The sequence below is a fragment of the Lepidochelys olivacea genome (assembly GCF_965140295.1).
Source record: "Lepidochelys olivacea isolate rLepOli2 genome assembly, chromosome: 7".
Classification (NCBI taxonomy): Eukaryota; Metazoa; Chordata; order Testudines; family Cheloniidae; genus Lepidochelys; species Lepidochelys olivacea.
In genome coordinates, this window is record NC_140417.1 from 206,385 (window position 1) to 231,805 (window position 25,421).

The following is a 25,421-nucleotide window of genomic DNA, read 5'->3' on the forward strand; positions in this document are numbered from 1 at the left end:
ATCACAGGAAATTAATCATGTTAGATATACTTGACTTAATTTTTTTCAGAGTGGTAGTCAAGTTAGTCTGTATCAGCAAAAACAATAAGGAATCTTTGGGCTAATACCTGATGAAGTGGGTTTTAGCCCACGAAAGCTAATGACCAAATAAATTTGTTAGTCTCTAAGGTGCCACAAGGACTCCTCGTTGGTTTTGACTTATTTTCTTAATGTTGATGTATAAAGTCATCATTTTCTCCCCTGCTTTGGCTGCTTTAGTAGTTTGATATTATGACATTGACATTCTGTAAAAGTTCCATAACAACTTGTTTGTTGACTTTAAGAAATACCTATCAACAGATATAAATGTCTCTCTGTGACAGACGCTTGAATAAAATTCTTCAATCCACTCCTTCCCCATATAGTAGAGAGAGAACCTGAGGTGAGTCCAGTGTTTGAGATTCCTAGCAAGGCAGTTTCTGTCAGAAGCGTTGGGAGCAGCGAATTCTAAATGTCCGTTATCCACTGAGAATAAAAGCCCCTCTGTGTGTGTGTAAACTAAATGTAACCAGTGCTGGTGTTATGCGAATCAGTGTATGTGTGCTTTGAAGGGAGTGTGTCAGTGCTTTGTGTCTGTCCTGGCAATGCTGTCTACTTACCTACAACAAGCACATGAAGTGTTTTCAGAGCTTTATAAAGCCCTGTAATTAATACTGGATAGTATCTGTAACACCATCCATCCACAGGATATCACAGACCATCTCTTTGTGTCAGGGCAGTAATATCTTGGTTTTACAGGGGAATGGTAATAGCTGAAAGGTTATATGATTTGCCAAGTGAGTGGCAGAGCCAAAATTAGAACCTGACTTTTCCAGTTGTTACAATTGCTATTATTTTCTGTATCCTGTTGGTGTGCTGGGTGCTGTATCACACCCAGAGGGGAGACAGTCCCTGTGCCAAGGAGTTTATTATCAATTAGATACAGCCCAGTTGAGTCTTACCATTCAGCAGGTGATGATCTTCCCTCACAGCATTGCAGACTTGTTTCCTGCAGTAATGCTCCTTGCTGAACATCATCACTTTGAGCTCAGCACAAAGATCGAACAGAAGTCAGATTGGGGGCAGGGAGGGGAAAGTGGCAGTATTCTTCCAAGTTCTACCCACCAATTGAACTCCGCCCATGTGAGTTCTCAAAATGAGATACAGCTCATGGTAGATTGTAAGGACAGTCAGATGACGTGTGCTTTCTGAGGGCAAATGGGCACCTGAGGTTCAATATACTCATGGCTTCAGTGAGGCTTTAGTATATCCAGGGATTCTGCTAAGCCACTTGGGCTTGGCTACTTTGTTGGGGGAAAAGAAAATCGGTGGTGGCATCCAGCATGCACCACCCCTTGTGGCACCAACATGAGATGCTACTGGCAGCAGTTTGTACAAATCTGTGACCCTACCCTCTCCTTTTTTGCATGAGAAAAGAAATCAGTAATAAGCTTAACTAAGCAGCTGAGTTTACACTTTGGTGAAATGAATGGGGTAGTTCACAGCTCTCAGCCTAGGTGCTGGCCCTAGGGGTGCTAGGGGTGCCCATCATATACAGGGTTTCCGTCATATACAGAGTTTACAGTTTGGTTCAGTGGCTCTCAGAACCCACAATATACAAATTGTTCCAGCACCCCTGCCTCTCAGAGCTATGGTTCCAGACTTTGCATCAATTATACTTTTGGGTCACAGTTGTGAGGTTTTCTTTGCAACTATAACAGTTGAAGGGTTGGTTGGTTTGTTTTGTTTTTAATGAATGCTGAGATTTTGGAAAGCAATTTAATACTTTCCAAGAGGTGCAAGGATAGTATGTGGAGCTTGCTGGTTGTTTCCGGCAGGTGATGGGAAGTGATAGTCAGAGAGTAGTCTCTGAATGAACAGAGAAATTCTCAGCCAGAGAACTGCCAGAGAGTAAGTAGTCCGTGGATTCTGAAGAGATGAACAGTTCCTCTGAAGGAGGCTCTGTCTTGCCCTTTTTCATAAGTCGTCTCCTGTCGACTCATTTCTGGCTTTTGCTCTTTAGGACTGACCAACTTTTTAAAATTACTATTCAAGATTGGGTGGAGGTGCCTGCAGAGAACAAATGGGGGCCTACATTGTGTCCCAAAATAAGAGCTTTGGATTTCCACACTGGCTTACATGCTGCCTGGATAAGTCTGTGCAGGAAATGAGGAGAGAGCTGCTGCTACTCAGAGACTTGCAGGGTTAGTGAAGAAATACATTCTAATGTGATGCTTTGTCCTTAGAGAATTTAATACTCTAAGACAGGGGTGGGGAACCTATGGCCCACGGGCCGGATTTGGCCTGCTGTTTCATTTCATCCAGCTTGCAACAAGTCTCCACACTGTGGGCCGGAAGCCCCGAGACGCGGCGCCCCTCCATGGGGCTGGAGTTGTGAGTGCTGGCTCACCGCACTGCAGGGGGAAGTTAGGGTTGCCAGGCCGTTAAAAGTCCGGTCGGCTCTGTGCAGCTCCCGGAAGCAACCGGCATGTCCCTGCCGCCCCTAGGCATGTGCGATCAGGGAAGCGCTGCGCTCTGCCCCCAGCGCCGGCTCCGCAGATCCCATTGGCTGGGAACTGTGTCCAATGGGAGATGCAAGGGAGGTGCCTGCGGGTAGCACACACTGTGCAGAGCCCCCCCGTCCCCTCGTAGAATCATAGAATCTCAGGGTTGGAAGGGACCTCAGGAGGTCATCTAGTCCAACCCCCTGCTCAAAGCAGGACCAACCCCAACTAAATAATCCCAACCAGGGCTTTGTCAAGCCCGGCCTTAAAAACTTCTAAGGATGGAGATTCCACCATCTTTGTAGGTAACCCATTCCAGTGCTTCACCACTCTCCTAGTGAAAGTGTTTCCTAATATCCAGCCTAGACCTCCCCCACTGTGACTTGAGACCATTGCTCCTTCTTCTGTCATCTGCCACCTCTGAGAACAGCCGAACTCCATCCTCTTTGGAACCCCCCTTCAGGTAGTTGAAGGCTGCTGTCAAATCCACCCCTCACTCTTCTCTTCTGCAGACTAAATAATCCCAGTCCCCTCAGCCTCTCCTTGTAAGTCATGTGCCCCAACCTCCTGGTCATTTTTGTTGCCCTCCGCTGGACTCTCTCCAATTTGTCCACATCCTTTCTGTAGTGGGGGGCCCAAAACTTGATGCAATACTCCAGATGCGGCTTCACCAGTGCCGAATAGAGGGGAATAATCACTTCCCTCCATCTGCTGGCAATGCTTCTACTAATGCAGCCCAGTATGCCATTAGCCTTCTTGGCAACAAGGGCACACTGCTGACTCATATCCAGCTTCTCATCCACTGTAATCCCCAGGTCCTTTTCTGCAGAACTTCTGCTTAGCCAGTCGGTCCCCAGCCTGTAGCGGTGGTGGGATTCTTCTGTCCTAAGTGCAGAACTCTGCACTTGTCCTTGTTAAATCGCATCAGATTTCTTCTGGCCCAATCCTCCAATTTGTCTAGGTCACGCTGGACCCTATCCCTACCCTCCAGCATATCTACCTCTCCCCTCGGTTTAGTGTCATCCGTGAACTTGTTGAGGGTGCAATCTATCCCATCATCCAGATCATTAATAAAGTTGTTGAACAAAACCGGCCCCAGGACCGACCCCTGGGGCACTGCGCATGATACCAGCTGCCAACTAGACATGGAGCTGTTGATCACTACCCGTTGAACCTGACAATCTAACCAGCTTTCTATCCACGTTATAGTCCATATGGGGCCCTAGGGGCTGGATATGCTGGCCGCTTCCGGGAGCAGCAGGGAGCCAGGGCAGGCAGGGAGCCTACCTTAGCCCCGCTGTGCTGCTGATCGGGAGCCACCTGAGGTAAGCGCCGTCCAGCCAGAGCCCGCACCCCAAACCTCCTGCCCCAGGTCGGAACCTCCTCCTGCACCCTAACTCCCTCCCAGGCCCGCACCCCTTCCCCAGCCTTGAGCTCCTCCCACACCCATACTCCTTCCCAGAGCCTGCATCCCGAACCTCCTCCTGCACCCCAACTCCCTGCCCCAGCCCTGAGCCCCCTCCTGCACCCCAAAACTCTTTGCCCCAGCCCGGAGCTCCCTCCTGCACTTCAAACCTTCCCCCACTGCCGGTGGGAAGCCCCAAGCCTCCCACCACGGGGCTGTTTGTGGCCCACGACTGCTTTTTTCTGTGAGTCAATGGTCCCTGATAGAAAAAAGGTTCCCCACCCCTGCTCTAAGAAATGAGGATTGCGTTACTGTCCAGTGCAGTCTCTCCAGAAGGCCTGTGATCACATTCAGCACTGAATAAAGTAGTCATCTTTCTGAAAAGCAGCTAGGAGCCTTTGTTTCCAAAGGGTGCAATGAGAGAGGGGCACAGGGAATCAAACCCGGGCACAGTGTGATGCTCTGGCCTGGGCGGACTGTCCAGTGCCCTCAGACTGGAGGGATTGGTCTCAGTTTTACGTTTTGATAACATTTGCCATGACAATTAAATATTATTGGAGTAAGATGCGTCAGGGATGGGAAGGAGTGATCCTAATAGGGATATTCCAAAGGGCCTCAGGGAAATGAGTGCTGCTGATCTTTGAAGCCTCTCCTTGGAGTTCTGCTGGTACAGCTGAGCCAACTATGACCTTTCACACCTAGATGGATGGTTACCATAGCAATGGATGCAGAATAGTGTTAGTCTGTGAATTGGTCAATAAGAGAGAAGCCTGACTTATTTTGTTCCCTTTATTGGACTAGTGCTGAGGCTCAATATTGATTGCTGCAGATGTTCTTTAATAGGATATAAATAGAGCTGGAGGAAACGTATGTTTTTGAAACCGGAGGATTTGTAATAGGAACAACGCTGGTTCTTGGGAGCTTGTCAGGGTCTGTTTTGTAAAGAAAACTCAGAGCAGGCACTATCCTTGTGAGATTTTCAAATGACATTGATCTGAAACCTGAAATGCTACTATATGGGGTGAAAAATCTGGGGAAGAGAACTTGAAGCTAGGATTGGAGGTGTGACAGAGACTGAAGAAGTAGGATGCAAAAAACAATATGATTTCTCTGAACACTGACAGTTTTTTGCTTGATTCAAATGCAGAACAGTTTGATTCTATTAACTGAGACTCACCTACACTGTGTGTAAAAAAAAAGTTTAATATATATTTCAGTCCTATAGTGTAATCAGAAGTGAGCTGTATTTTTTTTTCCTAAACCAGGGGTCAGCAACCTATGGCACGCGTGCCAAATTTTAATGGCACGCTGCGGTCTGCCGGACCCGGCAGACAGCAGCGTGCACTAAAAATCCTGCCCGGCCCGGCCCGCTCTTTTCCGCCAACCGCTCTCTCCTTGCAGGGCAGGCAAGCTTCCTCCTCCCCCAGCTTCTTCCCCCAGTGTGCTGGGTTCCTGCCCCTCCTTCTCTCCCGCCCTGCAGCCGATCAGCTGACTGCTCTTGGGAAGGGGAGAGGTAAAAGCAGAGCCGCAGCATGCTCTCTGCTCCAGGGACTTTGGGGAAGGGGGTGGAATCAGGGCATAACCCCTCCAGCCCCCTGCCGTGAGCTGCTCAGAGCAGGGGGCTGGTAGCACCCTGATGACCCCAGCCCACACCCCCAGCCCTCTGCCCTGACCCCTGAAACCTCCTCACACACCCCAGCCCTGACTCTGGCACTCCCCACACATACCCAGCCCCCCCACATCCCACGCCCTGACTCTTGCACCCCCCACATCCCCACTCCCACCCTGAGCACCAAACGGGAGCTCCGGGACAACCCCCCCGCATTCCCACCTGCACCCCTCACACCAAATGGGAGCTGCCCAGGTAAGTGCTCCACACCCAAACCTCCTGCCCCAACCCTGAACCCCCTCCCTCTTTCTAGCTCCTGGCCAGACTCTGCACCCCAACCCCCATCCTGCTCCTTCACCCCCAGCCCTGTGCTCAGTGCACTCCCACCCTCATCTCAGTGCAGAGAGAGAGAAAGAGAATGGGTTGGAACCAGGGAGAAGGTAGGTACCTACTCTATGTGGACAGGGCCGGGACTCCAGACCGGCAGTGGGCTGAGCGGGGCCGGCAGCCGGGATCCTGGCTGGCTGGCAGGAGCTGGTGGACGGAACCCCAGGCCGGCAGCGGGCTGAGCTGCTTAGCCCACTGCCAGTCTGGGGTCCTGGCCGCCGGCCCCGCTCAGCCCACTGCCTGTCTGGGGTTCTGGCTGCCTGCCCTTTGCCAGCCGGGGTCCTGGCTGCAGGCCCCACTCAGCCTCCTGCCGACCTAGGTGAATGGAACCCCAGGCCGGCGACGGGCTGAGCGGGCCGGCGGCGTAAGATCAGCATTTTAATTTAATTTTAAAAGAAGCTTCTTAAACATTTTGAAAACCTTGTTTACATATGACAATAGTTTAGTTATATAATATATAGATTTATAGAGAGAGACCTTCTAAAAAAGTTAAAATGTATTAATGGCACGCAAAACCTTAAATTAAAGTGAATAAATGAAGACTTGGCACACCACTTCTGAAAGGTTGCCGGCCCTGTTCTAACCATGATGTATTATCATGAAATATTGCTCTTGAGTAATACCCATAGTGTACTAGATTCTCTCTAAACGTATGGCCCCTGTCCTGGAGAACTCACAGTGCACAACCCTGCTAAAGCCTATGTCTGTAATACAGTCCAGGAGCATGGTTAAACAAGGCTCACTTCTGTCTGTACTGCAAGGACATACTGTGTTTTAGCTATTGTGTGGGGTTTCTGAGTTTGAACCAGCTCCCTGACGTGCTAGTTTTTACAGTATAAATAGGACCTTCTGCCAGAGGTGGCATTGTTGGGTCAATGCTTTGGCCAGATTTCTCTTGAGGAAACATGAATATTGATTCCCTGTTTCTCAGATAACCAATCCAAGTTCTGGGCCTACAATGAAAGTCTTGGTAATGGGGATCTCCACCAACAAATGAAGTAATCTGGTAAGTGTCCCAGGAATATCTGTAATATTCCAGCCTCTCAACAGTCTTATTTTACTCTGCGCTTGTCACCTTAATACCTTGGTGCACAAAGCCATTGATGCTTCCATGGGCTTCCTGCTTTTGATATTCTTTAAGAATTTCTCATTTGTTGCTGTTTGGTCTCTAGATTTAGCCACTGTTCACCCACCTCTTCTCATAATAAAAGTACAATGTTGAAAGACTCTGATTTGTGTAAACCTTCACTCCTGGCTCCAGAGGGTAACAGCTTTCTCTCTCTTGCAGAACGTTTACCATGTCTCTGGGAACTTTCCTTCTTCCTGCTCTCTGTTTCCTGGGGGCAGTGATTCCAAGGGGACTGCAGTATGTCACCTTTTCACACAACACCACAAAATTCCTTCACCTGACTATGGATTCTGAGTCTGGGACCCTTTATCTGGGCGGCACCAACTTTCTTTTCCAACTAACTTCAGACCTGATGATGGAGAGCGCAGTTCAAACTGGACCAGTTTTGGACAGCAAAGATTGTCTCCCCCCTGTCTCAAAGCTGGAATGTCCCCAGGCACACAACACTGACAATCACAACAAGTTGTTACTGGTGAACTCTGTGCAGGAGGAGCTCATTGTGTGTGGCAGCGTGCACCAGGGGATCTGTGAAAAAAGAAGCCTCACATCCATTGACCACGTTCTCTTCCGACCGGAGAGCCCTGGAGACACTCAGTATGTGGCTGCAAATGACCCAAATATCACTACTGTGGGACTCGTAGGCCACTCAAAAGATGACATGCCTCTGCTCTTTGTAGGACGAGGGTATACCAGCAGAGGGGTTGGAGGGGGTATCCCTCCTATCACCACCCGAAATCTCAGGGCCCATGGGGGGGACATGCAAGGGGCAGACTCTCACTCCATTTTCTCCTATGAAGAAACGGCTAAGTTGGCTGTGGGTCGGCTCTCCGAGTATAACCACCATTTCATCAAATCCTTTATCCATCGCTCCAGCGTTTACTTCCTGTTTTATCGCCGGGATCTGAAGTCCCAGTCACGGGAGTACAAGACCTACATCTCACGAATCTGTCTGGATGACTCTCACTATTACTCCTATGTGGAATTACCACTACTCTGTAGGAGCAAAAAGAAAACATACAGCATACTGCAGGCTGCTTATGTCACTGAACCCGGCAGTGATCTGACAAGAGGGAGATTCAGCACCCAAGGAGAAGTGCTGTTCACTGCCTTTTCTGCCTGGCAGGCTTCATCTGGCAAAGTGAGTGAGGAGTCTGCACTCTGTGTCTATACAATGGAGGAAGTGGACCGTCTGACCACTCGGACCAGGGATGTTTGTTATACGAAGGATGGGAAATCAGAGGAGGGGACAGAAGTGGCATATATCGAATATGATGTCAGTTCCAACTGTGTCCAGCTGCCAGCGGTAAGTGGCTTTCCTGAGCCTGATTACTGTTTACACTGTCTGTTTTACATCGCCCTGGCAGTGTAAATAGGCCTAAAAATGAGTGTAACCAACTTTGCACCCTTTTTAAGGCTTCTTTACAGTGACAGAATGGTGTAAAGGTGCCTTTCTGTAAAGGAGAATCAGGACGGAAGTGTGTGCGTGTGTGGGTGGTGGTGGTGGTGGGTCTGTAGTGGTGCTCTAATGCCATGCGGTTCTGTCTGCATTTTCAGTGTAAACCTCATTTTGCAAGGATTTATAATTAAATGTTATGTGCTGAGTGCCATCCCCAGCTGTGGGTCTGTAGGAGCTAGTATCTTAAAGGACCCTAAAAGAACAGTGCATAGCTCCCACACTACCATTAGAATATGGTGTGGGAACAATTTATGCTCTCCATTCAAACTTAGCCTCTCCTATCTTCCTACCACCACTTGTTGATATCCTCTGTTCTTCCACTCCCTCAGCAGGTTTACCAGCAGAGAGAACTGAAAGAAATGGGTCACATCCTGCCATGTGGGATGCATATGGAGGGGCCAGCCTCCAGGATTGGATTCAACCTGTGGAAACATTGATTCTTGAACCGCGTGGTTACAGTGTCTTGAATTGTAGTTTTTAATAATTTTGCTGAATCTGTTCCGTAGGGTGGGGTGTAGTTATGTGCCTGTCCCCTTGGATCTCAGACAGACGTGAAGAACACAATATACATTACAGAGGTTTCATCTTAAAGAGAACAGGAACAAAGAGATAATTTAAACAAAAGCAAGTCTCTTTGGCAGCAGTTCTTTCTTTCCCCATAAATCACTAGTCCTGGAAGATTTTGCGTTCGAAGAAAAGTTGTCCTCACATCCTAGCTCCTCTTCCTTTTGGATTCTGTAAGATGTGATAATCCTCTTTACAGGCATGACTTACATTTCTATGGCAACAGAAGAATGGGACAAATTCACTGAAGGAAAAAGGAATATAAGTTGATAGTATGAAATGGCTTGAGAACCCTGATTCAAATAGGTGTGCTAACTGTTTTTGTTTGTACTGTGATATCATCAGTGCTCACAAGCTAAATAGTTGACCTGCTTTGTTCTTGGAAGGGGGACTGCTAAGGAAAACCTAAATAGCGCAGGAAGTGGTGTTGGGTCTCCCCTCTGAAACACTGCTGGTTTCAGTGCTTCAGCATGGTGCTTGAGATTACTACTTTTTTTAATCTGAGAACTAAAATCTGAGGTCTTGGCCACTTGTGGTTACTGAAATCCCCATGCCAGTTTTCAGTAGAGTGGGGTGTTAATCTACTAATTTCCTTTAAAGAATAGCACATAGTATGCAGTCATCTTCTAAGTGTTGTTTTACAAAGCATGCAAGAGGTACTGCAGACTTTAGGTCTCAGGAGTAATGTTTATGTAGTCCAAAAGCACTTTTGAGAGTGTACCATTTCTGCTGTAGTTGTGGCAGAGTTTAGAAGGCCGGCAGGAGAGCCTAGGAGTGAAGGGGGAGGCTCAGAGCAGAGGGGGGGTCCAAAAGAAGGAAAAATATTTCTGAGCTGAGAAGCAGGAGACCCTGTAGAGTTCATGTAGAGATTCTTTGACAGGGTAACAAGCCTTGTGGATAGGGGGGAAGCGGTAGACATGGTATATCTTGATTTTAGTAAAGCTTTAGATACTGTCCCGCATGATCCCCTAATAAACAAACTAGGGAAATGCAACCTAGATGGAGCTACTATAAGGTGGGTGTAAAACTGGTTGGAAAACAGTTCCCAGAGAGTAGTTATCAGTGGTTCACAGTCATGCTGGAAGGGCATAACGAGTGGGGTCCCGCAGGGATCAGTTCTGCGTCTGGTTCTGTTCAATATCTTCATCAATGATTTAGATAATGGCATACAGAGTACACTTATAAAGTTTGTAGATGACACCAAGCTTGGAGGGGTTGCAAGTGCTTTGGAGGATAGGATTAAAATTGAAAATGATCTGGACAAACTGGAGAAATGGTCTGAAGTAAATAGGATGAAATTCAATAAGGACAAATGCAAAGTACTCAATTTAGGAAGGAACAATCAGTTGCACACATACAAAATGGGAAATGACTGCCTAGGAAGGAGTATTGCAGAAAGGGATCTGGGAGTCATAGTGTAACACTGTTGCAAAAAAAGCGAACATCATTCTGGGATGTATTAGCAGGAGTATTGTAAGCAAGACATGAGAAGTAATTCTTCTGCTCTGCTCCACTCTGATTAGGCCTCAACTGGAGTATTATGTCTAGTCAGTGATGAGCTACCAAAATCTTAACAATGGGTTCCCTCCTCACTTCACGAGGGGGTCGTTGCCGCCCCCCGCTCCTCCCTAGGACCCCTGCCCCATCCACCCCTGTCCCCTGACTGCCCCCAGAACCAGCCAGGAGGGTCTCATGGGCCACCGTAGTGGGTGCCCAGCCCTAAGAGCCAGAGGCACCTGCCGGGGGGCGAGGTGGGGAGTCCTGGCGGTGCTTACCTGGGGCAGCTCCCAGGAAGCATCTGGCAGGTCCCTCTGGCTCCTAGGAGTGGGGGAGCATAGCTGGGGGGGAGCAGGGGGAGTGGCCGCTCCCCCCACTGATCACATCAAAAGTGGCGCCTTAGGCGCCAACTCCCTGGGTGCTCCAGGGCTGGAGCCCCCACGGGGAAAATTTTGGTGGGTGCAGAGCCCAGCCCCAGCTCAGCTCACCTCACCTCCGCTTCGCCTCCTCCCCTGAATGCACCACCCTGCTCTGCCTCTCTGCGCCCTCACACCCCCCCCCCCCCGGCTTCCTGTGAATCAGCTGTTCGGCGGGAAGCCGGGGAGGGCTGAGAAGCAGGCTGCGGCTTCCCGCTCAGGCCAAGGGTGGCGGAGATGAGCTGGGGCGGGGAGCGGTTCCCCTGTACGCCCCCCGCCCCCTGTGTTACCTGCTGCAGCGTGGGTGGCCCTCCCCCCCGCCTGAGCTCACCTCCGCTCTGCCTCCCTGGGCCTGAGCAGGAAGCCGCTGCTTGGTTCTCAGCCTGCCCCGGCTTCCCACGCGAACAGCTGATTCGTGGGAAGCCAGGGGGCTGGCGGAGAAGCAGAGCGGGGCAGTGCATTCAGGGTAGGAGGCGGAGGCAAGGTGAGCTGGGGCCGGGGGTGGGGCAGGGAGCTGCCAGTGGGTGCTCTGCTCCCACCAAATTTTCCCCTTGGGTGCTTCAGGGCTGGAGCACCTGTGGAGTCGGTGCCACTTTTGGCCGGTTAAATTTAGAAGCCCTTTTAGAACCAGTTCTAAAAGGGCTTCTAAATTTAACAACCGGTTCTAGCGAACCAGTGCGAACTGGCTCCAGCTCACCAGTGTGTCTAGTTCTGGGTGCCACCTTTCAGGAAGGATGTGGACAAATTGGAGAGAATCCAGAGAAGAGCAACAAAAATGATTAAAGGTCTAGAAAACATGATCTGTGAGGGAAGATTGGAAAAATTGGGTTTGCTTTGTCTGGAAAAGAGAAGACTGAGAGGGGACATAAGTTTTCAAGTACATAAAAGGTTGTTACAAGGAGGAGGAAGAAAAATTGTTTTTCTTAAACTCTGAGGATAGGACAAGAAGCAATGGGCTAAAATTGCAGCATGTGGGGGTTTAGGTTGGACATTAGGAAAAACTTCCTAACTGTCAGGGTGGTTAAGCACTGGAATAAATTGCATAGGGAGGTGGTGGAATCTCCATCATTGGAGATTTTTAAGAGCAGGTGAGACAAACACCTGTCATGAATGGTCTAGGTAATCAGTCCTGCCATGAGTGCAGGGGACTGGACTAGATGACCTCACGAGGTCCCTTCCAGTTTTATGATTCTAAGATCATCAGCTATGTACCTGTCCCTCCCCCATGATTCCTGAAGTCACCTTCCCCTCTACTCCACAGCTACCCCTTTTGCCCTTAGTTTATTAGGTAGAATAGGAAGCCTAACATAACAGATGGTCAAGACATGCACATGCCATGGTCATCCATGGGGACTGAACCCCAGACCTACATGTTTTTATGCATTTTCAATACAATTTGCATGCTGAAGTTGTGGTGCTGAACAGAATGAATGAAATCAAAGAGTGGGAATTTCAGAAGTGCTTGAGGGAGTTAGGTAACCAACTCTCACAGGCTGTTTTGAAAATCCTCCTTCCAAAACAAATAGCACATGATACTGTCCTGATTGAACTGGATGGGAGAGGGATATCGAGGGGTCCAGTATTCCAAGGTCTCTGCTGTATAATTCAGGTCTTATCTGCCAGATAAGACATGGGATCTTATTAACAGATTTATCCAATGGCATGTGAATTTCTCAGCAGACTTCATCCTCCACCATTCAGTGTGTGGATGCGGTTGTCATTAAAAATTGTATCTAACAGCATGTAAGCTTCTGTGCCAGCTCCAGCCTGCTTCATTCAGTGTGTGAGTGGAAGCGGCTGTCAATGAACATTTTATTCAGAGGGAGTTTTAACTCCTTCAATTTTAATGGTGGCAGCTCATGCATTATTTAGGAATAATGCTAATTAAATGTGTACTTTGTGTCTGCTTGTAAACTAGCTTCTGCACAAGGTTTATGTTGAAAACCTATTCCCAAGTTAGCATCAGACTGTATTTTCAGTATATGGGGACAGAAATATTAGACATTTCAGAATCATTTCAATACAATCCCTTCAACTGGAAAAGCATTTACTCTGCTGTCTCTAAAGTTTTCAGAAAAAGCAACTTCACCCTGAAAGTTTGTTGGAACATTCTGAAAACATACAGGCTTTTAAATTAGATTTCGGGTGAGAGTATGGAAAATAAGCCTTATAATTATAACCTGGTAGCAACCTTACCTATGAAGAGGCTATTGGTCACCATTAATTAAAAGCATAAATGAGGCTGTTGCAGGACTTGTAAGGGCTACTTAGCTCTTGTGAATGCTGCACAGAACCAGGGACAGGACAATGAAGTACATGATATGCATTATGGGCTCAGTACTCTAACTTGATTGCATTGCAAGATGTTGCTGGCAGCAGGAAGGGAGGGAGAGAGGGACGGAGGACTGGGATCACACAGCTTGTGAGATCTCTGGCTTAAAGTATTCTCTGCTACATTTCTACTCACTGGAATCTTTTCACTGTATAAAAGGTTATGGCTGTAAAACTATCAGAATTGTTGTCCAGTGAATAAAAGAAGAGCCTCAGTCCCAATCTGTGGAGAGGAACAAATATTCATTGTGGTCCATTAGTTGGGGTTACATAGTTAATCCCACACATGGTTCCTGCAGTGCACTGATACTGATGGGAAGTTTGTGCAAAGATCAACTCCTTATAAAAAAGAAAAGGAGGACTTGTGGCACCTTAGAGACTAACCCATTTTTTTGAGCATAAGCTTTTGTGAGCTACAGCTCATTGCATCGGAGGCATGCAGTGGAAAATACAGTTCTTGTAATTCTCCTTATAAAGCAGCCAGACTTTGTTAGAAAAGTTGCTGTTGCATTCACCATCACACAGAGGGAATGATGATGTTGGGCATTTCTGGGCACAGCTGTTCCTTCCTTTTGGCCATTTACGTGAATAATTACCTCTTTTAAGCTTTTGGTAAAAGTTAGTCATCATTAGGGTTTAGTGTCAATCATAGAATCATAGAATCATAGAATATCAGGGTTGGAAGGGACCCCAGAAGGTCATCTAGTCCAACCCCCTGCTCAAAGCAGGACCAATTCCCAGTTAAATCATCCCAGCCAGGGCTTTGTCAAGCCTGACCTTAAAAACCTCTAAGGAAGGAGATTCTACCACCTCCCTAGGTAACGCATTCCAGTGTTTCACCACCCTCTTAGTGAAAAAGTTTTTCCTAATATCCAATCTAAACCTCCCCCACTGCAACTTGAGACCATTACTCCTCGTTCTGTCATCTGCTACCATTGAGAACAGTCTAGAGCCATCCTCTTTGGAACCCCCTTTCAGGTAGTTGAAAGCAGCTATCAAATCCCCCCTCATTCTTCTCTTCTGCAGGCTAAACAATCCCAGCTCCCTCAGCCTCTCCTCATAACTCATGTGTTCCAGTCCCCTAATCATTTTTGTTGCCCTTCGCTGGACTCTCTCCAATTTATCCACATCCTTCTTGAAGTGTGGGGCCCAAAACTGGACACAGTACTCCAGATGAGGCCTCACCAATGTCGAATAGAGGGGAACGATCACGTCCCTCGATCTGCTCGCTGTGCCCCTACTTATACATCCCAAAATGCCATTGGCCTTCTTGGCAACAAGGGCACACTGCTGACTCATATCCAGCTTCTCGTCCACTGTCACCCCTAGGTCCTTTTCCGCAGAACTGCTGCCTAGCCATTCGGTCCCTAGTCTGTAGCTGTGCATTGGGTTCTTCCGTCCTAAGTGCAGGACCCTGCACTTATCCTTATTGAACCTCATCAGATTCCTTTTGGCCCAATCTTCCAATTGGTCTAGGTCCTTCTGTATCCTATCCCTCCCCTCCAGCGTATCTACCACTCCTCCCAGTTTAGTATCATCCGCAAATTTGCTGAGAGTGCAATCCACACCATCCTCCAGATCATTTATGAAGATATTGAATAAAACCGGCCCCAGGACCGACCCTTGGGGCACTCCACTTGATACCGGCTGCCAACTAGACATGGAGCCATTGATCACTACCCGTTGAGCCCGACAATTTAGCCAGCTTTCTACCCACCTTATAGTGCATTCATCCAGCCCATACTTCCTTAACTTGCTGACAAGAATACTATGGGAGACCGTGTCAAAAGCTTTGCTAAAGTCAAGAAACAATACATCCACTGCTTTCCCTTCATCCACAGAACCAGTAATCTCATCATAAAAGGCGATTAGATTAGTCAGGCATGACCTTCCCTTGGTGAATCCATGCTGGCTGTTCCTGATCACTTTCCTCTCATGCAAGTGCTTCAGGATTGATTCTTTGAGGACCTGCTCCATGATTTTTCCAGGGACTGAGGTGAGGCTGACTGGCCTGTAGTTCCCAGGATCTTCCTTCTTCCCTTTTTTAAAGATTGGCACTACATTAGCCTTTTTCCAGTCATCCGGGACTTCCCCGGTTCGCCACGAGTTTTCAAAGATAATGGCCAGTGGCTCTGCAATCACAGCCGCCAATTCCTTCAGCACTCTCAGATGCAACTCGTCCGGCCCCATGGACTTGTGCACGTCCAGCTTTTCTAAATAGTCCCTAACCGCCTCTATCTCCACAGAGGGCTGGCCATCTCTTCCGCATTTTGTGATGCCCAGCGCAGCAGTCTGGGAGCTGACCTTGTTAGTGAAAACAGAGGCAAAAAAAGCATTGAGTACATTAGCTTTTTCCACATCCTCTGTCACTAGGTTGCCTCCCTCATTCAGTAAGGGGCCCACACATTCCTTGGCTTTCTTCTTGTTGCCAACATACCTGAAGAAACCCTTCTTGTTACTCTTGACATCTCTGGCTAGCTGCAGCTCCAGGTGCGATTTGGCCCTCCTGATAACATTCCTACATGCCCGAGCAATATTTTTATACTCTTCCCTGGTCATATGTCCAACCTTCCACTTCTTGTAAGCTTCTTTTTTATGTTTAAGATCCGCTAGGATTTCACCATTAAGCCAAGTTGGTCGCCTGCCATATTTACTATTCTTTCGACTCATCGGGATGGTTTGTCCCTGTAACCTCAACAGGGATTCCTTGAAATACAGCCAGCTCTCCTGGACTCCTTTCCCCTTCAAGTTAGTCCCCCAGGGGATCCTGGCCATCCATTCCCTGAGGGAGTCGAAGTCTGCTTTCCTGAAGTCCAGGGTCCGTATCCTGCTGCTTACCTTTGTTCCCTGCGTCAGGATCCTGAACTCAACCAACTCATGGTCACTACCTCCCAGATTCCCATCCACTTTTGCTTCCCCCACTAATTCTACCCGGTTTGTGAGCAGCAGGTCAAGAAAAGCACCCCCCCTAGTTGGCTCCTCTAGCACTTGCGCCAGGAAATTGTCCCCTACGCTTTCCAAAAACTTCCTGGATTGTCTATGCACCGCTGTATTGCTCCCCCAGCAGATATCAGGAAAATTAAAGTCACCCATGAGAATCAGGGCATGCGATCTAGTAGCTTCCGTGAGCTGCCGGAAGAAAGCCTCATCCACCTCATCCCCCTGGTCCGGTGGTCTATAGCAGACTCCCACCACTACATCACTCTTGTTGCACACACTTCTAAACTTAATCCAGAGACACTCAGGTTTTTCTGCAGTTTCGTACCGGAGCTCTGAGCAGTCATACTGCTCCCTTACATACAGTGCTACTCCCCCACCTTTTCTGCCCTGCCTGTCCTTCCTGAACAGTTTATAACCATCCATGACAGTACTCCAGTCATGTGAGTTATCCCACCAAGTCTCTGTTATTCCGATCACGTCATAGTTCCTTGACATCACCAGGACCTCCAGTTCTCCCTGCTTGTTTCCAAGGCTTTGTGCATTTGTATATAAGCACTTGAGATAACCTGTTGATCGCCCCTCATTGCCAGTATGAGGCAGGAGCCCTCCCCTCACAGACATTCCTGCCTGTGCTTCCTCCCGGTATCCCGCTTTCCCACTTACCTCAGGGCTTTGGTCTCCTTCCCCCGGTGAACCTAGTTTAAAGCCCTCCTCACTAGGTTAGCCAGCCTGCTGGCAAAGATGCTCTTCCCTCTCTTCGTAAGATGGAGCCCGTCTCTACCCAGCACTCCTCCTTCATGGAACACCATCCCATGGTCAAAGAAACCAAAGCCTTCTCTCCGACACCATCTGCGTAGCCATTCGTTGACTTCCACGATTCGACGCTCCCTACCTAGGCCTTTTCCTTCCACGGGGAGGATGGACGAGAACACCACTTGCGCCTCCAACTCCTTTATTCTTCTTCCTAGAGCCACATAGTCCGCAGTGATCCGCTCAAGGTCATTCTTGGCAGTATCATTGGTGCCCACGTGGAGAAGCAGGAAGGGGTAGCGATCCAAGGGCTTGATGAGTCTCGGCAGTCTCTCCGTCACATCACGAATCTTAGCCCCTGGCAAGCAGCAGACTTCTCGGTTTTCCCGGTCAGGGCGGCAGATAGATGACTCAGTCCCCCGGAGGAGAGAGTCCCCGACCACCACCACCCGCCTTCTCCTCTTGGGGGTGGTGGTCGTGGAACCCCCAACCTCAGGACAGCGCATCTCATGCCTTCCAACCAGCGGAGTCTCCTTCTGCTTTCTCGCCCCAGACATATCATCTGGTCCACTCTCCGCAACGATACCTGTGGAGAGAACATGAAAGCGGTTAGTTACCTGTGTCTGTGTTACTGGAACCCGGACATTCCGCTTACCTCTTCTGGAGGTCACATGTTGCCAAGCTTCTTCACTGGTCTCTTGGCTCCTCTGTGCAACCTGCTCTATATCTGTAGAGCTTTGTGCCCCTAGAAGCCTATCCTGAGTTTCGTCCAGGAAATCCTCAGTTTCCCGTATGCAACGCAGGGTTGTTATCTGTTGCTCCAGACCTTCAATCTTCTCTTCCAATATGGAGACCAGCTTGCACTTTGTACAGACAAAGTCGCTTCTGTCCTGTGGAAGAAAGACAAACATGGCACATCCAGTGCAGGTCACAACAGCTGAACCCCCCCCTTCCATATCACCTTCCTACTATGAGCTTCCTCAGAGCAGTTTGCAAGACGTAAGCCTCACTGGGCTCCCTCCAGGCGAACTCCCAGGCAAACTCCTGCTGTGTGCTGCTCTGCTGGTTCTCCGCCGCTCAGCTGGTTCGCGAAGCTCTAGCTATTTTTAAACAGCCAGGCTTCGCAAACAAACAGACACCCTACTGCCCGCCCCCTGCAGGCTAGCAGCCAATCAGACACTCACTCAGGCTCTCACACTGCCCCCCCAGCAAACACACGCTCGGATACTTCCTCAGCAAGCAAACAAACACAGACTCGGATACTTACCAGTCCCAGGCAAACTCCTGCTGTGTGCTGCTCTGCTGTCCCCGCTGCTCAGCTGGTTCTCCGCCGCTCAGCTGGTTCGCGAAGCTCTGGCTATTTTTAAACAGCCAGGCTTCCCTGTCGCAAACAAACAGACACCCTACTGACCCAATGCTCAGTTAAGATAAATGGAATAGTTCACACATTTCGCAGAGCTGTTGGTTTAGGATGTATAAGACAATAGCATCAGGGTCCCATTCAAAAGGCTCTTCACAGCTATAAAGGCTTGAAACTTTTTTTTTAAATGGAAATTTAGATGTGGCACAATCTCAGTCTGCCATAAGACAGTGTAAACATATTTTGTGGCTAGGAGCGTGACATCCCAGCCAGCAGACTTAAATGCCTAACATATATGGTGAAAAAGTTTCTGGCTGCAGTTTTAAAAACTGCCTAATAATTGGGCAACCTGATAAATAAAAAAGCAATAAGTCGCCAGGCCTAGATGGTAGCCTTGGAAACAAGCAGGGAGAACTGGAGGTCCTGGTGAAGGCAAGGAATTATGATGCGATTGGAATAACAGAGACTTGGTGGGATAACTCACATGACTGGAGTACTGTCATGGATGGTTATAAACTGTTCAGGAAGGACAAGCAGGGCAGAAAAGGTGGGGGAGTAGCACTGTATGTAAGGGAGCAGTATGACTGCTCAGAGCTCTGGTATGAAACTGCAGAAAAACCTGAGTGTCTCTGGATTAAGTTTAGAAGTGTGAGCAACAAGAGTGATGTAGTGGTGGGAGTCTGCTATAGACCACCGGACCAGGGGGATGAGGTGGATGAGGCTTTCTTCCGGCAACTCGCAGAAGCTACTAGATCGCACGCCCTGGTTCTCATGGGCGACTTTAATCATCCTGATATCTGCTGGGAGAGCACTACAGCGGTGCACAGACAATCCAGGAAGTTTTTGGAAAATGTAGGGGACAATTTCCTGGTGCAAGTGCTGGAGGAGCCAACCGGGGGGAGAGCTTTTCTTGACCTGCTGCTCACAAACCGGGAAGAATTAGTAGGGGAAGCAAAAGTGGATGGGAATCTGGGAGGCAGTGACCATGAGTTGGTCGAGTTCAGGATCCTGACACAGGGAAGAAAGGTAAGCAGCAGAATATGGACCCTGGACTTCAGGAAAGCAGACTTTGACTCCCTCAGGGAACTGATGGGTAGGATCTCTTAGGGGAATAACGTGAGGGGGAAGGGAGTCCAGGAGAGCTGGCTGTATTTCAAAGAATCCCTATTGAGGTTACAGGGACAAACCATCCCGATGAGTCGAAAGAATAGTAAATATGGTAGGCGACCAGCTTGGCTTAACAGTGAAATCCTTGTGGATCTTAAACATAAAAAAGAAGCTTACAAGAAGTGGAAGATTGGACAAATGACCAGGGAGGAGTATAAAAATGTTGCTCAGGCATGTAGGAATGAAATCAGGAGGGCCAAATTGCACCTGGAGCTGCAGCTAGCCAGAGATGTTAAGAGTAACAAGAAGGGTTTCTTCAGGTATGTTGGCAACAAGAAGAAAGCCAAGGAAAGTGTGGGCCCCTTACTGAATGAGGGAGGCAACCTAGTGACAGAGGATGTGGAAAAAGCTAATGTACTCAATGCTTTTTTTGCCTCTGTCTTCACGAACAAGGTCAGCTCCCAGACTGCTGCGCTGGGCAACACAGCATGGGGAGTAGGTGGCTAGCCCTCGGTGGAGAAAGAAGTGGTTAGGGACTATTTAGAGAAGCTGGACGTGGACAAGTCCATGGGGCCGGATGCGTTGCATCCGAGCGTGCTAAAGGAGTTGGCGGATATGATTGCAGAGCCATTGGCCATTATCTTTGAAAACTCATGGCGATTGGGGGAAGTCCCGGATGACTGGAAAAAGGCTAATCTAGTGCCCATCTTTAAAAAAGGGAAGAAGGAGGATCCTGGGAACTACAGGCCAGTCAGCCTCACCTTAGTCCCCGGAAAAATCATGGAGCAGGTCCTCAAGGAATCAATCCTGAAGCATTTACACGACAGGAAAGTGATCAGGAACAGTCAGCATGGATTCACCAAGGGAAGGTCATGCCTGACTAATCTAATCGCCTTCTATGATGAGATTACTGGTTCTGTGGATGAAGGGAAAGCAGTGGATGTATTGTTTCTTACTTTAGCAAAGCTTTTGACACGGTCTCCCACAGTATTCTTGTCAGCAAGTTAAAGTAGTATGGGCTGGATGAATGCACTATAAGGTGGGTAGAAAGTTGGCTAGATTGTCGGGCTCAATGGGTAGTGATCAATGGCTCCATGTCTAGATGGCAGCCGGTATCAAGTGGAGTGCCCCACGGGTCGGTCCTGGGGCTAGTTTTGTTCAATATCTTCATAAATGATCTGGAGGATGGTGTGGATTGCACTCTCAGCAAATTTGCGGATGATACTAAACTAGGAGGAGTGGTAGATACGGTGGCAGGTAGGGATAGGATACAGAGGGACCTAGACAAATTGGAGGATTGGGCCAAAAGAAATCTGAGGATCAACAAGGATAAGTGCAGGGTCCTGCACTTAGGATGGAAGAATCCAATGCACCGCTACAGACTAGGGACCGAATGACTCGGCAGCAGTTCTGCAGAAAAGGACCTAGGGGTGACAGTGGACGAGAAGCTGGATATGAGTCAACAGTGTGCCCTTGTTGCCAAGAAGGCCAATGGCATTTTGGGATGTATAAGTAGGGGCGTAGCCAGCAGATCGAGGGACATTATTGTTCCCCTCTATTTGACATTGGTGAGGCCTCATCTGGAGTACTGTGTCCAGGTTTGGGCACACTACAAGAAGGCTGTGGATAAATTGGAGAGAGTCCAGCGAAGGGCAACAAAAATTATTAGGGGTCTGGAACACATGACTTATGAGGAGAGGCTGAGGGAACTGGAATTGTTTAGTCTGCAGAAGAGAAGAATGAGGGGGGATTTGATAGCTGCTTTCAACTACCTGAGAGGTGGTTCCAAAGAGGATGATTCTAGACTCATCTCAGTGGTAGAAGATGACAGGACAAGGAGTAATGGTCTCAAGTTGCAGTGGGGGAGGTTTAGGTTGGATCTTAGGAAAAACTTTTTCACTAGGAGAGTGGTGAAACACTGGAATGCGTTACCTAGGGAGGTGGTAGAATCTCCTTCCTTAGAAGTTTTTAAGGTCAGGCTTGACAAAGCCCTGTCTGGGATTATTTAATTGGGGATTGGTCCTGCTTTGAGCAGGGGGTTGGACTAGATGACCTCCTGAGGTCCCTTCCAACCCTGATATTCTATGATTCTATGGTACACACACAAGAGTTCAGAAGGAGCTTGAGAATGAAGTAGCTGAGCTGCTACCAGAAATATGCAATCTCTGATTAAAAACAGGTACTACACTTTGGGATTAGATGATAGCAAATATTGTACCTACTTTTTAAAAAAGTTCTAGATGTGATTTGGGGAATTACAGACCAATAAGCTTTGCATCTCTACATGGTAAATTGTTTGAAACAGTAATTAAAAATAGAATAATACCACAGCTGGAAGATCATGATATGATAGGGTCTAATCAACATGGTTTTTGCAGTGGAAAATCATGTCTTGCTTATATATTACAATTGTTTGAATGTGTCAAAGTAGTGGGTAAAGGAGAAATATTTCACAGAATTGGTTTAGACTTTCAAAAGGCCTTTCACAGAGGCCCTCTTTAGAGGCTACTAAAGAAGATAAGTAGCCAGAGATGAGTAACAAAGTATTGTCCTTGATCAAAAATTAGGTAAAAGATAGGTAAGAGTAGAAATAAATGGTGAATTTTCATAATGGCAGAAGGTTAACAGTGGGGTGCCTTAAGGTTCAGTACTAGGTCTGGTCTTTATTTCTCATATTTATTAATGACCTGGAAAGGGTGTGAGTTGTGTGGTGGCAAAATCTGTAGATGCCACAAAATTATTTGCATTAGTTAAATCTGGAGAAGATTGTTGAGCACTTCAGAGGATCCTGATCAAGCTAGGTGAATGAGCAACATGATGATGGCAAATTAAACTCAGTGTTGGTAAATGCAGAGTAATGCACATTGGAGAGAAAATTTTGAATTACTCCTACACGTCACAGGGTTCTAAATTAATGGTATTGACTTGGGGAAAGGACCTAGGTGTCATCAATGAAGACATCTGCTCCATGCATAGCTGCAGTTAAAAAAAGTGTTTATGATGCATAAGGAATGGATGGAGACTAATATGAAGAATATGATCATGCCTTCATATAAAGCGATGGGTTATCCTCAGCGGGAATCCTGTGTGCAGTATAGTTCACCCAGTCTCACAAAGGATATTGCAGAATTAGAGGAATTCAGAGAAGGGTGATAAGAATGATTAGGGACATGGAAAAAACGCTTGGAGAAGAGATTGAAAAGTTTGGGTTTGTGTAGAGGAAAAAAGAGGGGCATGCGTGTTTACTAAAATAAACAAAACGGTAATCCTAGAGAGAAGGTAAATTGGGAGCTTCTATTCTCTGTTTTATATACAAGAAAAGGGAATATTCAGTAAGATTGAAATGTTTGAAATTAAAACAGATAAAAGGAAATAGTTTTTCCATAGGCACTGGTTTTTACTTTTCCCTAGGGGTGCTCTGCCCCCAGGCCCTGTCCTCACTCCGCCCTTTCCCCCCAGGGCCCCGCCCTCACTCCACCTCTTTCCGCCCCCTCCCTGAGGCCCCTGCCCTCCCGCTGCTCTCTGCCCTCCCCCAAGCCGCTGCCAAACAGCTGTTCAGCGGTGCCCCAGATTAGCTGATCAGCAACGCCCCCAATTAGCTGTAGTTGGTGGGCGCTGAACACCCACTGTGTTTTTTCCATCCATGCGCCACCTACAGAGCACTCATGGAGTCGGAGCCTAAGAGTTTTTCACACAAGGCATAATTAGACTGTGGAACACACTGCTGCACAGTATTATTGAGGCCAAGTATTTAGCAAGATTCAAAGAGTGATTGTTTGACTTATGGAGGCACTGGTTGTGACTCCATATTTAAGACTGAGTTCCATTGTGCACTTAAAGCAGGGATTCCCAATCTCTTGGTTTGTTTGAAAAATACAGCATATCCTACCCACAGTTACTGCACTTGTTCTGAGGACTTTATGACTTATTATGACAAGCTGTAACCCATTAACAACTGCCCCAGCTGCTTTCCCTCCTGTGGTCCCCCCATAACTGGAAGGGTGTTAAAGGGCCACTTCACCTTGAATGGTCCCTTGAAATAGGTGTTAATTACTTATGCTAAACAATCTATTCCACCTTGTATTTAGCTGTGACACATTTCCCAGACCTGAGGAAGAACTCTGTGTCACTTGAAAGCTTGTCTCTCTCACCATAAGAAGTGGATCCAGTAAAAGAAATTCTCTCTCTCCCACCTTCCCTCTCTAAACCTAGGAAATTCAGTTAATTCAGTTACACCTAAAAGAAACCCAAACAAGATGAGGTAAATAGCGCACAGTTATGGCACTCAAACACTCTTTGCTCTGTCCTCTGCAGTGATGCTATGAGCGGAGAAGAGGAAAACAATCAAACATATCTAGAAACATCAGTTTAGTCAAATCTGGGAGCACAAAAGTAGCCATAGCCCTCTGACTATTGCTTGGAATCTCTGCAGGGTGGAGTGAGGGCTTGGGGTCCATAGCTGGGCATTGCTTACCTCAGAGGTTCCCAAACTGTGGACTGTGGCCCAAAGATGGGCTGCAACACAGTCCTACTTGGTCTGCTGGTGGAACAGTGTGTGGAGTTTGAGGGGGACATAAGGAATGTTGCTCCCCAAACTGTATAAGTTGATGGTGGGGGCACAATTTAAAGGTTCAGTCGCCCCCTGAACAGCTTGTCATGCACCCCCATCCCCCCCCGGGCAGGCCCCCTCCCACCTGCAGGGCACCCAGCGCTGCCATGTCTGACTGGGAAGCGGATGGTGATGAGTCCCATGCTGGGAACTGGCCGCCAGTCCCCTCCACTAGTGGAGTGGTGGCTAGGGATGGCCCACATCCAGCACCCCAGGCAGGCAGCAGAGGGCAAAGCGGAGCTGGTGGGTGGATGGCAAGGAGAAGGGACCAGTCCTGAGAGGCAGCGGCTCCCAGGGTGGCTAGAGGAGGCTGGAGGGTTCACAGCTGTTTCCACTCCTGAGCTGCCACAGCCTGAGATTTGTGGCTGTCGGAGTAACAGCCCTGCGGCCCCCCTAGGGACTAGGGCTTGAAGGTGCTGCTCTGTTTCTGCCTGGACAATGCTGTGATCGGGATCGTAACAGGTAATGGTTGGGCCTGAGCCCCTGCCTGGTCCCCGGCACTGGCAACCCCCAAACCCTTCCTTCCTTTCAAGGCAGGGGGTGCCTGTGAGGTGCACTAGGGTGCTGGGTGGGTGACTGTGGCTGGGCTGCCAGGTGACGTACTTAGTGGGCTGCTGAGGCAGAAGGTGTTGGCGGGGGCTGGCTGTGGAACCTGCCTGGCCTCTTTGCCCTCTTGCTGGCCCTGGTCCTTGCTGAGGTGAGGGGCCACGCACGCCCCATGGTGCCCCTCTCCCCGATGGACCTGTGGTGGCCCCAGGAGGCCAGGCTGTGTGCTTGGCAGCTCCTTGCCTGATTTCCCATTTGATCAGTCTAATGGGAGGATAGCTTGTCTGCCTGGTGGGAGAGGTGGGAGGAGGCGCTATCAAACTGTGTAGGTTGATGTAATAATTAAAATGTATACTTTTCCTCAAGAAGTGTTGATAGTGGGCGGCAGTGCCTATTGCAGCTGCATAGGTGGGCCTCAGGGAAAAAGGTCTGGAAACCCCTTGCTTACCTCACACTGTTTGGATTGAAGTGTAACCTTCACTTTGGATTTCCTGGGCTTGTAACACTTGGTTCGGAGGTAACCATGCCATCCCTGTAATGGGCTCACCCAAAGTCTTTCCACCACAACCCCAGCTGGGAATAAAATAATTAAAAGGGAGAAGCAGTGACTTCCCTGGACCAGAGAGAGCTAGAGTGGAGCTCCTGGCATGTAGGCCTGTGCTTAGCTCAGTAGGCCCCAGTCTGTTGTGTCTTGTGTGTTTAGGAGTGGACCTGGAGGGGTTCGGCTCTGCTCATCTGGGAGTTTCCCACGCCTGCTCCAGGGAGGCAGCTTTGAGCCCTGTTCCAGCATGAG

General features: G+C 48.4%; 1 protein-coding gene across 1 annotated transcript in view; it reads left to right on the forward strand.

The window, feature by feature from the left end:
• Nucleotides 1-25,421, forward strand: part of PLXNB1 (plexin B1) — a 195,731-nt gene that overhangs the window by 65,431 nt on the left and 104,879 nt on the right. The window contains exons 4-5 of the mRNA XM_084633455.1: nucleotides 6,855-6,929; nucleotides 7,212-8,355. Of these exons, the coding sequence (XP_084489581.1) occupies nucleotides 7,222-8,355 (1,134 nt within the window). The 5' untranslated portion in view covers nucleotides 6,855-6,929; nucleotides 7,212-7,221. The remainder of the gene's footprint in view (nucleotides 1-6,854; nucleotides 6,930-7,211; nucleotides 8,356-25,421) is intronic.